Source organism: Furipterus horrens, unplaced genomic scaffold (assembly GCF_987537825.1).
Source record: "Furipterus horrens unplaced genomic scaffold, mFurHor1.1.pri manual_scaffold_10, whole genome shotgun sequence".
Classification (NCBI taxonomy): domain Eukaryota; kingdom Metazoa; phylum Chordata; class Mammalia; order Chiroptera; family Furipteridae; genus Furipterus; species Furipterus horrens.
In genome coordinates, this window is record NW_028327180.1 from 46,661,076 (window position 1) to 46,679,110 (window position 18,035).

Consider the following 18,035-nt stretch of genomic DNA (forward strand, 5'->3'; position numbering starts at 1 on the left):
GCCTACACTACATCTGCTGCAACCTTGATCTTGAACGGCCAGTCTCCAGAACCTCAAGAGGTAAATGTCTGTTATGTACGCCCCTCAGTCTATGGCAGTTTGTTATAGCAGCCCTAAACACACTGAGACACTCCTCCCGTGCCTGAAGGGGCTGCCTCAGTGGCAGGAACATTACTGACCAATACACCCTGCCTCTTCCACCAGAACCCAGCATTTGCACAAGGCGGCCTTCTGTAGGACATTTTGCCAGAGATGAAACAACTGTGACCATTTGAATATTTATTTCCACAAGCCTAAGAATTACCTATCGACGTCCCTTTTAGACCCAACCCATTATGACTGGATCACACTGCAAAAGGAGAGGCAGTGTGTGTTGCCACACCACCCCCAGCAACTGCCTGCTGAGTCCCTCTCAAAGCTGCTAGCTGGGGGCTGCTCCAGCCAAGGTTCCTGTATATAGATGCTCTGCACACACTGGCCTCTCATCTTCACAGAGGAAAGAATCCCACCTGTTGGAGGCTGCACAGAGGCAGAGGCTCCCCTGGCCTGGCTCAGACACTGGTGCCCTTCCAAGATCCCAACCCTTGCATTACAGGGCCCTTACCCTCCTCCCCCTCAGTCCTGATTAACAGCCCGCTGGGGCTCTAGGACACTGCCTCCATCTCCAGACCCTCTCAGCCTTGCCAGGCTGCCCATGTTGATCTCTGGTTTGGAAGACACAGCCCCTGGAGATGGTGAAAGAACGGGAGCAGTCCCCTGGAGTCTGGCTTCTGCAGGAAGCCCAGGCTGAGGCTCTGTGATCCACACAACTGGTCCTACCTGATACCTGACCTGCCTTTGCTTCTCAGGGCTCTGCTGAGCTTAGGGACCCCAGCTGTGAGTGGGATCCAGCCCACTCTGGCAAAGTACTGCCATTTTCATTTTGGGGCAAAGTGCTGTCTTTCCCATGGGGTACAAAGTGTTCTCTTTTCCATGGAGGGCAAAGTACCTTCGGCCCTTCTGCTCATGCCCCGAAGTAAGGAGAGTGTGTTCTACCCCAGAATTAAGTAAAAAGAGGATGCAGTTCTGAAGATGATCACACGGGCATACAAGAAGGGAACATATTTCTTTATGCCAGACTCCCTGTCCAGGCCCTCATTCACATGGGGGAAACCAAGGCAGTGAGCATAGGGAGTGGAGCAGGAGACCTGGAGGCGAGGTCCCTCTAACAGTTTAGCTGTCGATCCTAAGCCAAGAACTTGCCACCCAAGACTCAGTCATTTTATGTGTCAGAGATAACAAGGCCTTTGGAGAAGGTGGAGGGAGGTGCTGGTGCTGCCTGGGGACCACCTGCCCGAGACCCCAAAGCCCACACTGGCATCAGCAGAACACTTACATACTCAAGCTCATTAAGCCACTTCAGAAACTCAGAAAAATGTGTGTCCCTTTGCTTTTAATGAACAAACTAGTGATGGTCAACTTTCCAGGAATCTCTGAAGCCTCTCTCTAATACTTCTGATAGCAACCAGGGGTAGGATTTGTGTGAGATGAGGAATCTGAGGGGAAGGAGCGACACTCACATACCTCTGTAGCTGGGTGATCTCTTGACTGATATCATCGAGTTCCTTAACACCAGTGAACTCCCCCGATCCAAGAGAACTTGAGCTGTCCTGGAACCAAATTCAGGTATTGGATTATGTATGACCACACTGAACTGACCTTACCACACCACAGGGACTAATAGGGCTTAGAATGAAGGATAAAACCATTTATCTCCCACTTCCCGCCGCATCCCCGCCTGGGAGCTATCTGGGCGTCTAGACACACCAGAGGACCCTGGGGAGGGCTCACACAGGCTGCCGGCGCCACCTGGTGGCGGGCTGTGGAAGAGATTCAAACACAACAGGGGTGCACCACTGGCTACTCACCGGGATAGGGGTGCCTCTTTCTGAGGGTGGGATCATGTCTGGCGAGAGGACCTGAGGGGGGTCGATGCCTTTACTGACCTTCTGCTGAATGAAATACATAGCTAATGCGAATTGGTCTTTGCTTAACTTCCCCGTTTGCCTCGTATCGGCCAGGGCCCTGGGAGAAATGTGGGGATGGCTAATTACACATCACAGACTTCAGATTCAGGATTCGCCTGGAGCAATTAGTACCAGTCACAGAACCTATGCTTTTAAAAAGTGAACAACGATAAAAACAACAGTCCATTGAGCAACACCTTTTCTACTAAACATTCCACTCTGGGGACCAGTCCTAGCCTCCCACTTGAGCCTCCTGCCCAAAGGCTGATCAAGAAGGGGCTGTTAGAGCAGGAGGGGGCTCCCTCTTGGCTATTTATCAAATGTGGGTGGTAGACATGATGACCTACGACACAGCATCCATTCCCATGGAAACAGAAGCTGGGCCAAGTGTGCCCTCTCTGGGCGATCTTAACGGCCTGACCACTGGTTTCTGGTGGAGACAATAGCAGCAGCAGTTTAGGTTGTCATCATGAGAGGATGGGGCCTAGAAAGCCAGACAAGGCCGTGCTACAAATGATAGTCCCTCCCTGCTGAGGTGTCACTGCTCGCATGACCTTCTGGTGTCCTGGCAGACAGGCAAGGCAACACAGCTCCACGACACCCTCAGGAACCTGAAGCTGGCCATTATGGGAAGGGAAACCTCACATGGTAAGGACACAGCCTCCACGTCTTCTAGAAATGTCCTCCCTTCACTCAATCACGGCCCACTCAACACGTAGCCTCTTTCCCACTGTGCAGTTACTGCAAAAATGAAACCATTTTCTAATGCACAGCAAGGAGAGTTAGAATTGCTGAACAAACTCAGGCCCAGTCAGTGAACACGGATGCAGGGAGCATGGAGACCCGCTGAACGTCGCTCATCAGGGCTGGTTTTAAAAGGTCTTCATTCTCCTCACAGTTCAAGGGCACAATTTCACAATGTAACTACTTTTCAGTCCGCCAGAGAGGGCCAGTCCCGCTGCACACCCAGCCCACAGCAGCTTTGGCTCTGCTTCTTCTCTCCAGCACCTCCCTTGCCTACCATCTCTCAAGGACCACAGCTCCAGGGCCACGTGTGGGCGCTCTGTCAGCGTCCATGCTGGTTCTGACACCACGCTGACTGACCAGGTGCTGCTGGGTGTTGTTCGGGGAAAGACCACTCCCTGTCTTCCCTTTGTAACCCATCTTGTCCTGTTCTCTCCCTTTTAGTTACGTCCCCTTCCCTGGGCCACTGCAGACTAGACTGTCATTTCACTTTCCTAGCAGTGACTCTAGAGCTCACACATTGTCTTTTCCCTCCACTCACTGTATGCAGACCTCTGCGTTCCTTCTTTAATACAAGACTACTTGTGGTTTCATTGGATTGTTTACGTGTTGTTACACCACTTACAGGTTGGGGTATGTGCTATAAATTTCGTCTCTTGCATTGTCCCTTTAAGTAATGATTGGGGGCATGCTACCTTTGAATTCTGTGTAGGTCCATTTCAAGTGATAAAGGGACTGTGTTTATTGGTTTCTAAAAGGGGACACTGGATTTGAAGGAGCTGCAGCTGCAGCTTTGTGACTGACTTTAGATGTCATGTGTTCCTTAGGATGGCATGGCCCACTTCCTGGGGCAGCACCTTCACTTTACGACATGGAATTACTGTTCTACTTGGCAGGCTCATCTCTCCTTGTAACTCTCAAGTGAAGCTCCCTAAGGCCCTGAGCTCTGAAGACAAAGCTAGAAGTGACTTTCACCACTGGCCAGTTACAAAGGAGCTGCCCCAGTGACATCAACATGGCTCTGCCTGGCCCCAGAGGAAAGCTGGGGTGAGAACTGCTCTGCAACCCAGCCCTGTGGTGCGGACCAACAGCATGCACGAGTTCCTGCCCTGCACAGGGCACAGCCTCCACTGCCCAGGGCGGCCCTGCCAGAGCCTTCAGGATCCTTACTGCACATTCCCCCAGAGGTGGTGGGCCAAGGACCTCCACCCCAAATGACTGTGATGAAGGCTGAACCAGCTAGAACCAGTATAACAACCAGCAAGAACTGGTCCCAGCTACTCAAGCAGGTCACCCAGAGCTCTCTGGGGGATGTGAGAGGAGAGCTTCCTGCTGGAGGAAAATGAACTGACATGCACGAAATAGAGGGTACAGGCCTTTACACCTGTAAACTCGCTCAGCCACCATCAGACTGGTGAAAATAAAGGGACAGGCACAGAGGACTGTGGAGGGCTGGGGAGGCACCCTGACTACCCAGGCACTTGACCGCCACACTCTTCTGTCCTGCTCAGCCCTCCGGCCCTTCATACAGCACAGCCTCATTTCCATGAGGCCCCTTTGGGCCATTCACAGCCATTACCCCCTCACAGAGAAGCCCAAAGCAAAGAGCAGATGTCCATCTCTCTGTCCTTACCATATGTGTGCTAGAAGGTTCTGGTTGAGGCCAGAGTGCATGAAGATCTCCTTCACCTCCTGACCGCTCACATAGCCATCCAGGTCCAGATCAGTCTTCAGGAATATCTCATCAAAGCGCATCTTGTCTGATACTGGTACCACCCAGTTCACTGCTGGCTGAAAGGGGTTTTTTTAATGGTTAATCCTCAAGCTTTTCATCATCGACAAAGATACGCTACTGAAGTGCTTTCACAACCCTGGCCGGGTATCTCAGTTGGTTAGAGCATTGTCCCAATATGCCAAGGTTGCAGGTTCGATCTCTAGTTAGGGCACATACAAGAGTCAGCCAATGAATACATAAATAAGTGGAATAACAAATCTATATTTCTCTTGCTCTCTCTCCACCCTCCTCTCTTCAATCAAGTGCTTTCATATGCATTTTAGCAGAAAAACCTCCTCATGACTCCATTAGCCTAGAGGGCAGACAGGGTCTCTGTTCTCTAAGAGGGGAAACTGAGGCTGAGAGGTTAATACTGACTCGGTCAATCTCACCCAACGGCCAGCCTGCACCTCTTTGCACTCCATCACAGTACCCTGCTCTCCTTGTGCTAAGAGGGAGGTAAAGACCCATCAGTTCCATCTATTAACAGCCCTTCCATCCCTGCTGCCAGGGACATGCCAGTGATCTTCCAAGAGGGGCTTTGAGTATGTTGGGCAAGATCCTCCTAACTACCCATTTTGGAAGGCCTGTCTCCTGAGAACTGGCCCAACTCTCACGTCAGCCTTCCTGGTCTGTAATCTTCTGTCTGTAAACACTTCTCTGCAGCTGCCAGCGGTGTCTGGATGCCCAAGGTGCCAGGATTCTGTACTCCACACTTTGCCCCTGCCCTGACTCTAAGTGACTCAGTAGTCCCCCAGTGAGGCATCAGCGTGTGCACAGCACTCACAGGAACCTGTGACGAGCATGCCCAGCACTCCTGAGGAAGGGCGCTGCTCTGGCAGACGGACCCAAGGCAACCTCATTGTATGTGGAGCTTGGCTTCCCACACCACCTGTTCAAGTTTACTTAAGGGCAAATGCCACCAAGGGTCCACTAGGGCCTGCACACCTAATTCAGGGGCTTCAAGGCCCTTGAACACTTGGAGATAGACCCCTAAGATTGCTAATTCTGGATAGGTCACCTCTGAACTTGGGCACTCTCATGGGACCAAATTCCACAGCACTTCTGTCCTTTCCTAGAGAAGTTTCTCCTTATCTGTTTTTCATAAATCAGTCTTCCTTGTTACCCAAATCCAGCAGGATCCTGATGTGAGCACCAGGAATCCAGAAAGTGAGGCTGGGAAGACAGGACACTACGTCACCCAGATAGTTTCAGTTTGGGGGTTCGGATATGGAGCAGAATAACAGTACAGCAAGGAAAGGATCAGAAAACTTATCAGAATCTATGGACCAAATTAAAAAAGGGTTCTGGCAGCAAGACTTCAGGCTGTGAGAGAGACCTGCATTTTATCTGTCACATTATGTGACTTCTGCAAACCGCTTCCCATCTGCTGTGGAACAGGGTCAGATGAGATGCACATACAGGAGCTGTAATGAAGAAGACGCTTGCTGTCTGAAGTCAAGCAGCTAGAGCAAACTAAAATTCAGATACTGCAAAACCCAAGGAACAAGTAAGAGCGGGTCAGATGGTGAACTGAAGGGGAAGATGGTCTCTGCCTGGGACAAGAGTCCTAATGTTTGCTGCACAAGTGGAACGATCTTGCTGCCTAATTACTAGGATATCGGGGAGAGGGAGTGTCAAAAGCAAAACCCCAATGCCTGCCTGGCTACAAATCCACACAGGACAGACTTCCCCTAGAGCTGGGTTTAAGCCGGCTCAGTAACCACAGGCCCCCAATGAATGGTAATAGACCCTGGTGACTGGAAGAGGCTTCCACCCACACCTGCCCATGAAGGTAGGACCAGCTGGCCCTTGGGGGAGCCACAGACATGGCACTGCTGACGTGGATATGAGAAAAGTTGGTGGCAGGAGGGGGGGGGGGGGTTGGGGGGGGTATGGCAACTATGGGTCCCCAGAAATGCCTGTTCTTGTATCTGTGATTCTGCCAGGTGACCCTGTTCCTGAGAGGGACACACCCTCCCAAACCCACCTCTGACTAACAGTTGCCACTGGTAAAATCAGTCTAGTTGATTAGGGGTGGCGGGGATCCAGAAGCCTGCTCCTAGGACCTGGGGAGAGCCACCAGATCCCCCGGGAGGGAGTTATGAGGCTGGCTGGCCTATGCCCCCAGCAACTTTGCCCCACTTGTTTCCCTGTCAGGAAAACACATAACCACTAACCTAGCCTACAGTACTTACAAGGACTCTCAGCAAGAATCCTGCAAACTCAAGGAGGTGGTAGGTTATCTTGGAAAACAACAGTGTGTACAGGTATAAGTGACCAGTCTCACTCCCCTTCTGTCCCCACCTTACTGTCCCCTTGCTCGCCCTGTCTTGACCTTCTTCCTGTTTCTAGAACACACCAAGTTCTCCCACTTCAGAGCCCTGGCACAGACTAGTCCTCTGATGGCTTCTTGTGCAGATTTTAGCGCAGACATCACTCCATTAGTGACTGTCCGGCTGCCCCATCTGCAGGAGCATGGCCCCCTATTCACCCAGAAACTTCCAGGCCAGGCCCTGTCCCGGCTAATTACGGCCGCTGGACCTTCCTGAATTTATTGATTTACTTACCATTTGCCTGCCTTCCCATAAAGGCAGGGGCCTATCCCATAGTCGCCGTGGCACCCCCCACCGCCAGGACCTTCAGAACACAGCAGGCATGGTGGAGAGCTGCTGAAGATACCTGGCTGGGCCTTCTAGACATTGGGCTTCTCAGAAGACAGCCATGTAAAACTCACCAACCAGAGGTTAACAGCTGTAGGCCATATCCTCCACCTGGCCAGGGCACTGCTGGGAGCTGTGCTAGCCTGTGTCCAAACCACCTGACCATCTCTGATCTTTTTTTTTACTCTGGGGTATAATGTTGCATTCTATCAGCTCCTTGAAAATAAGCCTCCTGATTCAGAGGTTTAACTTTACAAATATGTTATGAGCAAGAGAAATCACTGTCTGATTACGCACTTCTCATTTCCATCATATTCTGAAGATGCGTGGTGATGCTAGCTGGCTTTGTTGTCACATTCATTACTTTGCCTTTGAAACCACAAATGAGGCAGAAAGCAAAACATGATTACAGATGTAACGCACGTTCGTGTTCTTGCATGCTTTAGATAATCTCAAAGGTATGCTTTTATAAAGATGTTGCGCTTATCAGAACAAAATAAGCCTTTTTCATATATAAGATGTTATCACGTGGGTGGAAAGTCATGTGTCTTCCCATGAAGGCTCTCACTCACCTAATCATTCAATATACATCCACTGAGCATCAAAGTACCAGACTGTTCTTGACAGTGAGGTTAATAACAAAGATCTAACTCTGCTCTCATAAGCTATAAGGTATATGTGTGAACAAACCACACATAATTCACTATAGGACAGGCCAGGCGTGGGAATCTAGAAGAATGGAGGGAAAAGGGAAGAAAATGACTGAGTGGCCAGGACCTGGGGATTGCTGGGAAATGGTGTGGCCACACCAGGCTCCCTGATGAGGTGCCCCCATGAGTGGAGGGCTCACTAAGAAAGGTGCCACAGTGCAATGTGGAGACACCCCTTCCAGCAGAGGGACTGCCTGAAACAGGAGGGGCAGAGACATAAGGAGAGGGACTGCCTGGAGGTGGGAACTTGCTGAGTGTGTCTGAGGAAGGGTGGTATTTATGTGCAAGTGAATGGAAAAGTTAATTCTGAATCTCTGTTGCTACAGTCTAAATATTTGTGTCCCCCCAAATCCATATGTTGAAATTCTAACCACCAAAATGATAGTGTTAAAAGGTGGGGCCTTTGGAAGGTAATTAGGTCATGAGGGTGGAGTCCTCATGGATGAATGGGATTAATGCCCTGATAGAAGGGACCCCAGAAAATTACCTCACCCCTTCCACCATATGAGAACACAGCGAGAAGATGGCTGCCTATGAACCAGAAAGTCCTCACCAGTTGCCCAATCTGCCCATGCCTTGATCTTGAACTTCCATCCTCCAAAACTATGAGATACAAATGTCTGTAGTTTATAAACCACCTAGCCTATGGTATTCTATCACAGCAGCCCAAATGGACTAGACGAGCCATCACAAATATTTTAAATTTAATCATAAGTATTGCCTTTTGGGGGCCACAAAGTACCTGCTCCCAAGAAACATCTTGCTGGACCTCTAGACAGGAAAACGGCTGTGCTGAGAAGGGGACACATACACAGAGGGTGCCATACCTGTGTTTGCTTGATACTGTGCTTGGGAGACAAGCTTCCTGTGCTGTTCAGGCTGCTGACGCTGCCATGGGAAGGCGTGGAGCGGAGGCTGTCTTTGGGTGGGGGGCTGGCAGGCAGGACGGGCACAGCACCCGGGAACACTGTCTTCTTTTTCTTGGAGGGTGGGATGAGGGATGGAGGCAAAACAGAGGGGACAGGCTCCTTCTCCAAGGCTCGGTACACCAAGTGCATAGCCTAAGTGCAAAAGAGAATCACACTCAGGTGGCTAAGCTGATGGCAGACAAAGGGCAGCTCTATCAGGGTCGCAGTGACAAGACAAAGACTGTTCTTTTAGAGGTCGCTTCTAAAGTAAACAGAGTAAAAACTTAACCTCTTCTAATGAGCTATACTTCCAAAGCAAAATTTTCTAAGACATGTGTTTAATCATGTGAGACTGAATGAGTACAAAAGGAAGTTGATCATGCCAGACTCCACACATGCCCCTTCACTACAAAGGAGGGCCATCGACTCCACAGCTAACAACTTCCAAAGTACTGGAATTTGGAAGTCTAAAGACACACCATGAGAGCTGTGTATACTTCAGGATATTCTGAAGACACAGAGAACTACAGGAAAGGACAGGTGGCTTTTCTGTTTGAGGCCAGTAGGGAAAGGAAACTTTGTCTAAAACAAGGATTAAAAGTTTATTTTAATATGTAACAAAACCAAACCCACAATTACAACTCTCTTCACTTCAAAATACTCTTTAAGTTACTATTTACATAGAGAACAGATTTTTAACACAGGTAGGCCACTAAAAACTCTACAAAATGTTGCAGCCTGCTAGTGAAGAAACACAAAATGACACAATTCTAAGACCCATTTATAACAGAACACAGATCTTAGCTGACTGATGAGAAATGATAAAAACAGAACAAAAAGGGAAATTCAGGGCTTATGAGAAGAGAGAGGCACATTCCAGGTTCACTCGGGGCCAATCACCACATTCCTGAGGACCACCCCAAGGGCATTTCAATGATATGAAATACTTCTGAGTGCAGTCAGAAGAAATATAAAAATATATATAATGAGGGGGCTGAGGAGGAGGCTGGGCAGTTAATGTTTAATAGGGACAGGGTTTCATGTTTGCAAGATGTAGAGAGTTCTGGAGATGGATGGTGGTAGTGGCACAACAATATGAATGTACTGAATGTCACTGAATTGGACACTTAGAAATGGTTAAGCCCTGGCTGATATGGCTCAGTGGACTGAGTGCTGGCCTGTGAACCAAAGGGTCGCCGGTTTGATTATCAGTCAGGGCACATGCCTGGATTGCAGGTCAGGTCCCCAGTTGGGGGTATGTGAGAGGCAACCACACATGACACTTCTTTCCCTTTTCTCCCTCCCTTCCCCTCTCTCTAAAAATAAATAAATAAAATATATATTTTAAAAATTACAATAAAAATGGTTATGATGGTAAATTCTATGTTATGTATACTTTAATACACATATACACACAAATAAAAATGGACAAGCAGTGAAAACCAAAGGATGATGGAAAAACATGGAAAATGCTCAAACTGAAAAGGCAGAACCGAGTTGACATGTGTGGGGAAAACACAACTGAGTACTTGCGGGGTGTAAGGAATTATGAGGGAATGGTAAGAGAAATCTATAATTTCCTTGTAAAATGGTTTCAATTTAACCTAGAAGTTTAAAATCTCGAAGGCTTAACACACATAAGAAGCTTCATTTCATGTATATGTTGTAAAAAAATCACATTTTAAGATGTTTAAAATTCCTACAACAGAAGATGTATCTTAAGGATATGGTTGGGTATTCCCAGATAATTCACAATTGTGTTTTTAAATTTTGTTCATTTTGGAGGGGGATGGGGATGAACTTAATTACTGTTTATTAAAGCCTTGCCCTTAACTACGAGGGGCTACTTTATTCTTTGAGATATAATGGAATGAGGTGAGTGAATAAATCCCATGAATGGGAGAGAAAGGTTCAACATGGGAGTGAGGTGGAAGGAAGAGAGGAAGAAGAGGGACAGAATGACAGACACACAGGGTGAGAAGGGCAGGATCAAGAGGTTAGCCCAGCCCACCAGGCAGCTGAAGAGGTGGGGGCTGCCACAGGGGTGTGGACGGTGGCCCATGGAACAGGAGAGCCTTATCTACGCACAGATCCACTGCCTCGGTGACTAAGAGGAGGAGAGGGTGGGAGTGCCTGGACTTAGGCATGGGCAGAAGCTGACATGGAGCAGATGCTGGTATGCTGGGGCACCTGGTGGGCCGTCTACACGTATAGCTACTTCCCAGCTATCTGCTGGGAGGGCTGTGGAGCAGGGACACCCCAGGGGCACTGAGCATCCCAGTGCCCAGATCCTGGTTTCCAATATCATTCTCCATTACAAGGACTGGAGCTCCCTGGAAAAAGGACTGATACAGGGGAGCCAGGAATGTCTTATCGTGTCATGAGGAAGCAGCAGGTCAGAGAATGATGGGATGTGACCAAAGGACAAAGAAGCCATCGAGGAGGAGCTCCCACTCGGCAAAACAAGTCGTGGCCAGTAAAGGATTATAAACTGTGGAGCAAAGGACACATCCAATAGTCCACTCAGATACAAACAAATTCCTGACGGGAGGAGGCCAGCTAGAAAATGTACAAGGAATGATAGAGATGGAATTACATGATTGCCACCTGCAACCTCCGCAACCCTAACTGATGCAGCCAAGACTCCTGGAAGGATGGGAGAACTAGCAGGTGTGAATCAGAGGGGTATTGGTGTTCAGTCTCCAGGTGTCTCTCCCAAGAGACTGAGCACAAAGAAAAAGAGTAACTGCAGGGAGAAACCACAGCCTCCACTCTGACCTCAATCACAAATAGACACCTTCGTAATGACATGTAATAAGACATCAAATGTCCTATGGATGCCCCAGGAGAACGTACATCAGTCACCTTGGTGTGGTCCTGCCTCATGAAAGTGCATGGCCTGGATCATCAGTGGAACAGCAGACAAGCCCACACCAAGGGACACTAGAAACTGCACTCTTCAAATGTCCATATGAGCATGAGACACAGACAGACACAGCTGACCCAGATTAGAGAACACGAGACAGGGCTACAGAATGTAACGTATCAGGCTGGAGCCTCTCTCACTGCAAAGGACACTTTGAGGATAAACGGCAAAATCTGAATAATATCCTTAGATTAGATAATGATGATATAATAGATACAGTCATATATAAGATATAACCTATAGTAGATACTAAATTAAATAATGTCAAAGTTCATTTCCTGATTTTGAAATGGAAAGTGGTTATATAAGAGAATTCCCTGGTTTTAGGAAACACACATAGAAGTATTTTGGGTTTAAAATGCACAGTGTCTGCAACCTACTCCAAAATGGTTCCAAAAAATTAATGTATGTGTACATATATACACATATACTCATAAAGAGAGAGAAAAAGGGAGGGAAAAAAATAAATATGATAAAATACTAACACTGGGGAATCTGAGTGAAGGGTACTCAAAAGAATTCTCTGTATTACTGTAACTTTTTTAAAATCTAAATTATGCCAAAATAAACTTTTAAAAATTAAAAAAGAAAAAAAGTGAGGCCGGAACCCTCCCCAACCCCGCCCCATGACAGGCACAACAGAATGAGGAAAGAGAACCACAGTGGGGCCTACCACAGCAAACTCATCTCTGTCCAGGTGTCCATCCTTGTCAATGTCACTGAGGTCCCACACCTGCAAGGAAAAGACCAGCAAGGCTTACTGACGGGACGTACCAAGGCTTACTGGGGGGAGGTACCAAGGCTTACTGGGGGCAGGTACCAAGGCTTATTGGGGAGGAAGGGTTGTTGTGTGGCAAGGGAGCTCACCAGAACTCCGACTGAGTGCATGTTGGAGTTAAATGAAAACATTAAGAACCAATCTGCAGGTTCTCTGAAAAACCATCATCCAATGAAGTAGTATGAGTTCCAAGAACAATTGCATCATATTATGTTGATTTTCTCTAACAAATGATCATGATTATAATCACATCCTCCCTTTTCTCTCTATCACCTTACAAAGAAATCTTAGAAAAGATAGTTTTGGCACAGGTGTTGCTCTAAACATAAGACCCCCCCCCCCCAATACACGCTCACACACACAAACCAGCCCCCACCCCCATGCTCAATGCACAGGGTCATGACCATGCAGTTGAGCAGGTCTGTGGTGTCTCATCTCCTCTCCAATCAGGAGATGGTGATTCAGGTGCCACGGAATGTGCTAGGCCCATCTAGCACCTGAAGACCAGGCAGACAGGCATGGGTTCCTAGAAAAGGCTGTGCACTGGATTTTCTAAAGCACAACCGAGACACTATCTTTCTGACCCCAGTCAGCTCCCCTGGACCAGCGGGCCTGCCTGCCTCAGACAACACTGGGCACAGCACCAGTGTCCGGAGCTAAGTGGATACCCAGGGGTCCATCTGAGATGCTTCATTGTTGGTACCCCTCCCCACCCCCATCAATCATTAAGGACTTCATCAGCTCAGGGATGTTTCGCACATGTGGGTCCTCCTCCACCCTGCTGTGTCCTTGGCTCTGACCTCGCAAACATTCTGGAGGCCAGAGCCTCCAGCTGGCCTCCCTGCCTTTAGTCCTATCCCTTGGGTTACCACAGGGTCTGCTCTAGAATAAGCTCTGACCATACCCTACCCTGCAGACAGCTCCTCAGCCTGGCACACAGAGCCCCTGGTACCCTTAAAAGGTCCTGCAACCCAGCCCAGCCTCCTGCAACTCCACCTTGACCTCTAGGGATCCCGAAGTATTCATAGTCCCTTCAAGCATATGGATGCCTTTTTAAAGGTGTTCAGGAAAAGTTGGCAATAGTAAAGCCATGCTACGAGCCTTAAAAACAATGAAGTCATTAAAGTCTATGAAAAATGGCTATAAGAAACTTTAATTGAAACTATTTTCATAAGACATGAGCTAATTTTAAAGCTTCACTATAATTAGTGTTGATGACTTGGTAGAATTTCTAAACGTTAGTGAAATGTAAAAATAATAAAAAAATAAAGGTGTTCAATATTGAGCTGAGTGCTCTATGACTTTTCAATTTAGGAAGCAGAGGCATCAGAAAAGTAACTTCCCCAAAGATATAGTATATGTGCAGGGAAACCAGGACAGGAATGGGCCTCCCTCCCTCCACAGAACTCCCCATGCCCAGGGTTTCCCCGCTGACGTGAGGCCAGATCATTCTTCACAGGGCATCCTAGGCACTATGTTGTGCAGCTTCTCTGGACTCCATCCACCTGATGTCAACAGCACCTGACCCAGGCAGGACAACCAAAACTGTCTCCAGACATTGCTCAATGCCCCCTGGGGGCCAAATTGCCCTACCCAGCATGCCAGGCTGCCTCTGATTATGCTGTCATGTGTCTGGCCTTCTCAACCTGTAGTCTGCCACCCCTCTCTTCACTCTGGAGGACACCATCCCTCTGTACCCCTCTGCTCAGGTAAGTCAGGCAGCTCCCTCTACTCCTGTCCTCACTGGGCGTGACTATAATGGGGAGGCAGTGGGGAGTGAGGGGCACCAGAAAATAGTAGTAGCTCTGGGGACCACCCAGGACCTCACTCCCTTCTCTGGGCAACCCTGGGCACTTTACTGGCCACTCTGAAGGCCCACATTTCCTCATCTGGGAGACATGGGTAACACCATCTAAAACAGGTGGTTGCAAGTACTCAATGACTTCATTCAGACAAAATACTAGAACAGGGCCTGGCGCAAACTAAGCCATCGATAAATACATATGAGGATCTTAACCATCATTTATTTATTTGACCTCCTGGACTTATCTAACTTCATCTTCATCTCACCAGTGCTCAGCAAAGGCCTGGTCTAGAGATGGCACCTGCAAGGGCCTGAGGAAGCAGGGGCCATACTTGGTCCTCCTACTCTGGGCCTGCATCTGCCAAGTCACAGCAATCCCATCCAAACAGACACAACAACTGTCCCCTCTGAGTCCAGAGCAGGAAACTCAGCAGAGGCAGCTACACGGAACCAGACTTTGGGCACAGAGCAAATACTAGGGCCAAAACACAAGCCTTGGTAGAGGGAAAACAATGTGGGATACAAATTATATCTAAAAAACTTGTATTTTCACTTGGAACAAAATTTAGGCTTTTTTTAAAAAAAGAGAACACATAAATTTTTTTCTAAACTTGCAGAATTGAAATTACCTTTACCTTAAGGGGAAAAACAGTAATTAAAAACAGGAAAGAAAGATATAGATACACACTCCCATACTCGTCCCCAGAAGCACAACTAAGAGAGGGAAATTCTGGGTCTGGGTTTGAGTCCCATGTCTGCCCGTCCTGGGTCCCAGGCAGCGCATCCATTTCTGAGGCTGCCTTCCCACATTGCAATGGGCCATACCAGTGTCTTTCTACAGGCTGGGAAGCTGTAAGCCACAGCCATGAGGCCCTGAGCCAGCCTGGCTGCAGCAAGCGCTCCATTCACATGGGCTCTTACAAAGGCCCGTGATGGACCCATGTGTGAAGCTTAGAGTGTCTGTGGGGAGCAAACAGGGGGCCAGCAGAATTCAATGACCTTGCATGAAGTAAGAGAACCACTTACCCTGCCCAGGACATCAAGAGGCAGCTTTGAGTTCATGAGGACTGGCTTGACTTTGTCTCCAGAGAGCAAGCCATTTATGGGTAAGAGGCTTTCAAAAATTCCATCAAATTTTGCCTTTTCTTCCACCTGGTTAGAAAGAAATAGCTTGAGTAGGTAAAAACATGGGCCTGTGGGAGAGTCCAAAGCGAGCTGGAAGCTCAATGAAAAGGCGAGAATGTGCCCCTGGCCTCATCTAAATGCACAGGACAGTCTTATAGCAGTTCCATGATAAACTTATACCCTGGAGGAAACCTCCCTCTGGTACTCAAGGATCTAGCAATCAAGAGCAATAGGAGAGAACTGATCTGATCCCAGAGACTGCCTGGGAGACAAAGGTCACTCCACCTATGCCCTGGGACAAGAGCATGCATGGGTTTTAGTTCTTTAAGACAAAGAACTAAACCTGGATATCAATCTACAGAAATAACAGAACTAAAGAATCATATATAAAAGTAAGCCAGACTTAAGTAACTAATTATCCAAATAAGCTTTAAGCTAGTAAATCCCCTGTGTCTAACAGTGAAAGAATAAATAATAAAGGTTCCTCATTAACAGAGTGAAGGTCTGGGCCAGGCAACAGCTATTGCTATTGTGAAATATGATGCAAGGACAGCATGTAAAGGGAGGTGCTGGTGAGGAAGGTCTGGGTAGGGGACTCTAATCTGCCTCCTGCAGAAATAGAGCCCATGGCAATTGGAACCAGCAGACCTTTCACCGTCCACTCTGACCAGAAGCTGAAGCCACTGGGCGCCCCAGGAGAACACCCTCAACAAATGGTCATCAAAAGAAGAAAGGAGAAGCAAAATGTGGTCCATTCCTATAATGAATATCATTCAGTGTAAAAGAAGAGGAAATTCTGACATGCTACAGCATGAGTGAGCCTGGAAGACACTATTCTGAGTTAATAAGCCAGACACCGAGGACAAATACTGCGTAATCCCACTTATATGAGGCACCGAGAATGGTCAGACTCACAGAAACAGAAAGTAGAAGGGTGGGGACTGGGGACTGAGGGAGGGGGTGGGGAAGTCAGTGTTTCCTGGGGACAGAGTTTGTGTTTGAGAAGATGAACAAGTTCTAAAGAGGGATGGTGGTGACAGTTGCACAACAATGTGAATTACTTAATACTACTGAACTGTAGGCTTAAAAATCATTAAGATTGTGTATTTTACCACAATTAAAAAAGAAAAAAGAAAAAGAACAGAAAGGAGAAGATGCACTGATCTGTCACTGTGAGCGGTAAGAAGCCGAACAGCCAATGTCCGCCTCAAGCATCTGGGCCTCTCTTGCTGATCTGTCAGGCTCGCTGACTCAGTGCTTCAAGCCCAAAAACTTCCACAACAAAAAACACTTGGCACTTCAGGCTTGTTTGTCACTGTTTCTCTGAATGGATTCTCTCGTGAAAACAGTGTACCCCATTCCTGCCCTCTGCAAGGCTTCACAGGCTCCCCCACTGCCAGCCCATCCCCTGAGGCCTCCATACAGCCCCCACCAGGAAGGGGCTGTAAATGTTCAAGGACTAAGATCTCTTGGGTGCAGTTTTTCATGACAAAACATCCCTTTTTCAAACTAGGCACCATGCAACTGGATAACAAAGAAAAAGTCCTTTGCTACTGTGATTGCCACCAGCAAACTGCTCCATGGCTCACAAAGGCAACTTCGCAACTCCTTGGTCACATGAGGCCTCCTCCTGCCCTGTCCCTGCACAGACCTTCCTCCATCCAAACCTTTCCAAGGAAAAAACAACTACCCACATAAAAACAGGAAAGAAGCACTTGGGAGGGAGGGGGGTGGTCTTTATTTTATAGCAAGATCATTTTAATGTCAGTATTCAAGCCAAATAAAAGGAAATGTGACCATCTTCTTACAGTGAGTGGGAGTGAGGAGATCTCCTTATCTGGGGGACCATCTCTGCATCCCCATGTGCATTTCCTTTAGGAGTAATTCTGCACTTACTAGAAGATGCCACTTCATTTTTTTCTTGCTAGAAATGGTAACAGTTTTCTAGCCATAACGTCTGTTTCTAAAAAAGAAACATAACATCTCTTTCTTCATGTGCCAAAACTTTTCAAAAAGCAATAAGAGCCCTGGCAAGGTGGCTCAGTTGGTTGGAGCGTCATCCTGTACACCAGAAGGTTGTGGGTTCCATCCCGGATTGGGGCGTGTACAGGAGGCAATGGATTAATGTTTCTCTCTCACATCAATGTCCTCTCTCTCTAAAATCAATAAATATATGCTTGGGTGAGGATTTTAAAAAAGCAACAAGAGCATCAGCGAAGGAAGAATAACACCACACAGGCTAGCTGGAAATGACAGAAAGAGCTGCAAAGACATGCTGAAGGTCCTCATGCTTGCAAGTTCTCAATTTCCCTTCTATTCTGATTAACCAACCTAAGCAGCAGAAACCACAGAACATGACCTAAAAATGCATGATTTAAACTCCAAAATTTTCAGAACCTAATGCCTGAATCTTAGCTGATTGCCTTCATAGGCAACACACAATTACAGTAAAAGGCCATAGGTATTCCAAAGACTTTGATTTGAAAAAGTATTCTGTCCAAATTCTGTGGCATACTGATTGTGAAACAAAGGTGACACAATCATCCTATAAAATGTCTGAATCGATATCATAAACTTCTAAAACAACTGCATGTGAA

The 18,035-nt window shown here is 47.6% G+C and overlaps 1 protein-coding gene across 10 annotated transcripts in view; it reads right to left on the reverse strand.

The window, feature by feature from the left end:
• Nucleotides 1-18,035, reverse strand: part of EPS15L1 (epidermal growth factor receptor pathway substrate 15 like 1) — a 98,209-nt gene that overhangs the window by 46,816 nt on the left and 33,358 nt on the right. For all 10 annotated transcript variants that reach the window (XM_090289866.1, XM_090289873.1, XM_090289868.1 and 7 more), the window contains exons 7-12: nucleotides 15,340-15,465; nucleotides 12,405-12,464; nucleotides 8,725-8,958; nucleotides 4,384-4,541; nucleotides 1,908-2,064; nucleotides 1,564-1,649 (exon numbers count right to left, since the gene is read on the reverse strand). In XM_090289866.1, the coding sequence (XP_090145992.1) occupies nucleotides 1,564-1,649; nucleotides 1,908-2,064; nucleotides 4,384-4,541; nucleotides 8,725-8,958; nucleotides 12,405-12,464; nucleotides 15,340-15,465 (821 nt within the window). The remainder of the gene's footprint in view (nucleotides 1-1,563; nucleotides 1,650-1,907; nucleotides 2,065-4,383; nucleotides 4,542-8,724; nucleotides 8,959-12,404; nucleotides 12,465-15,339; nucleotides 15,466-18,035) is intronic.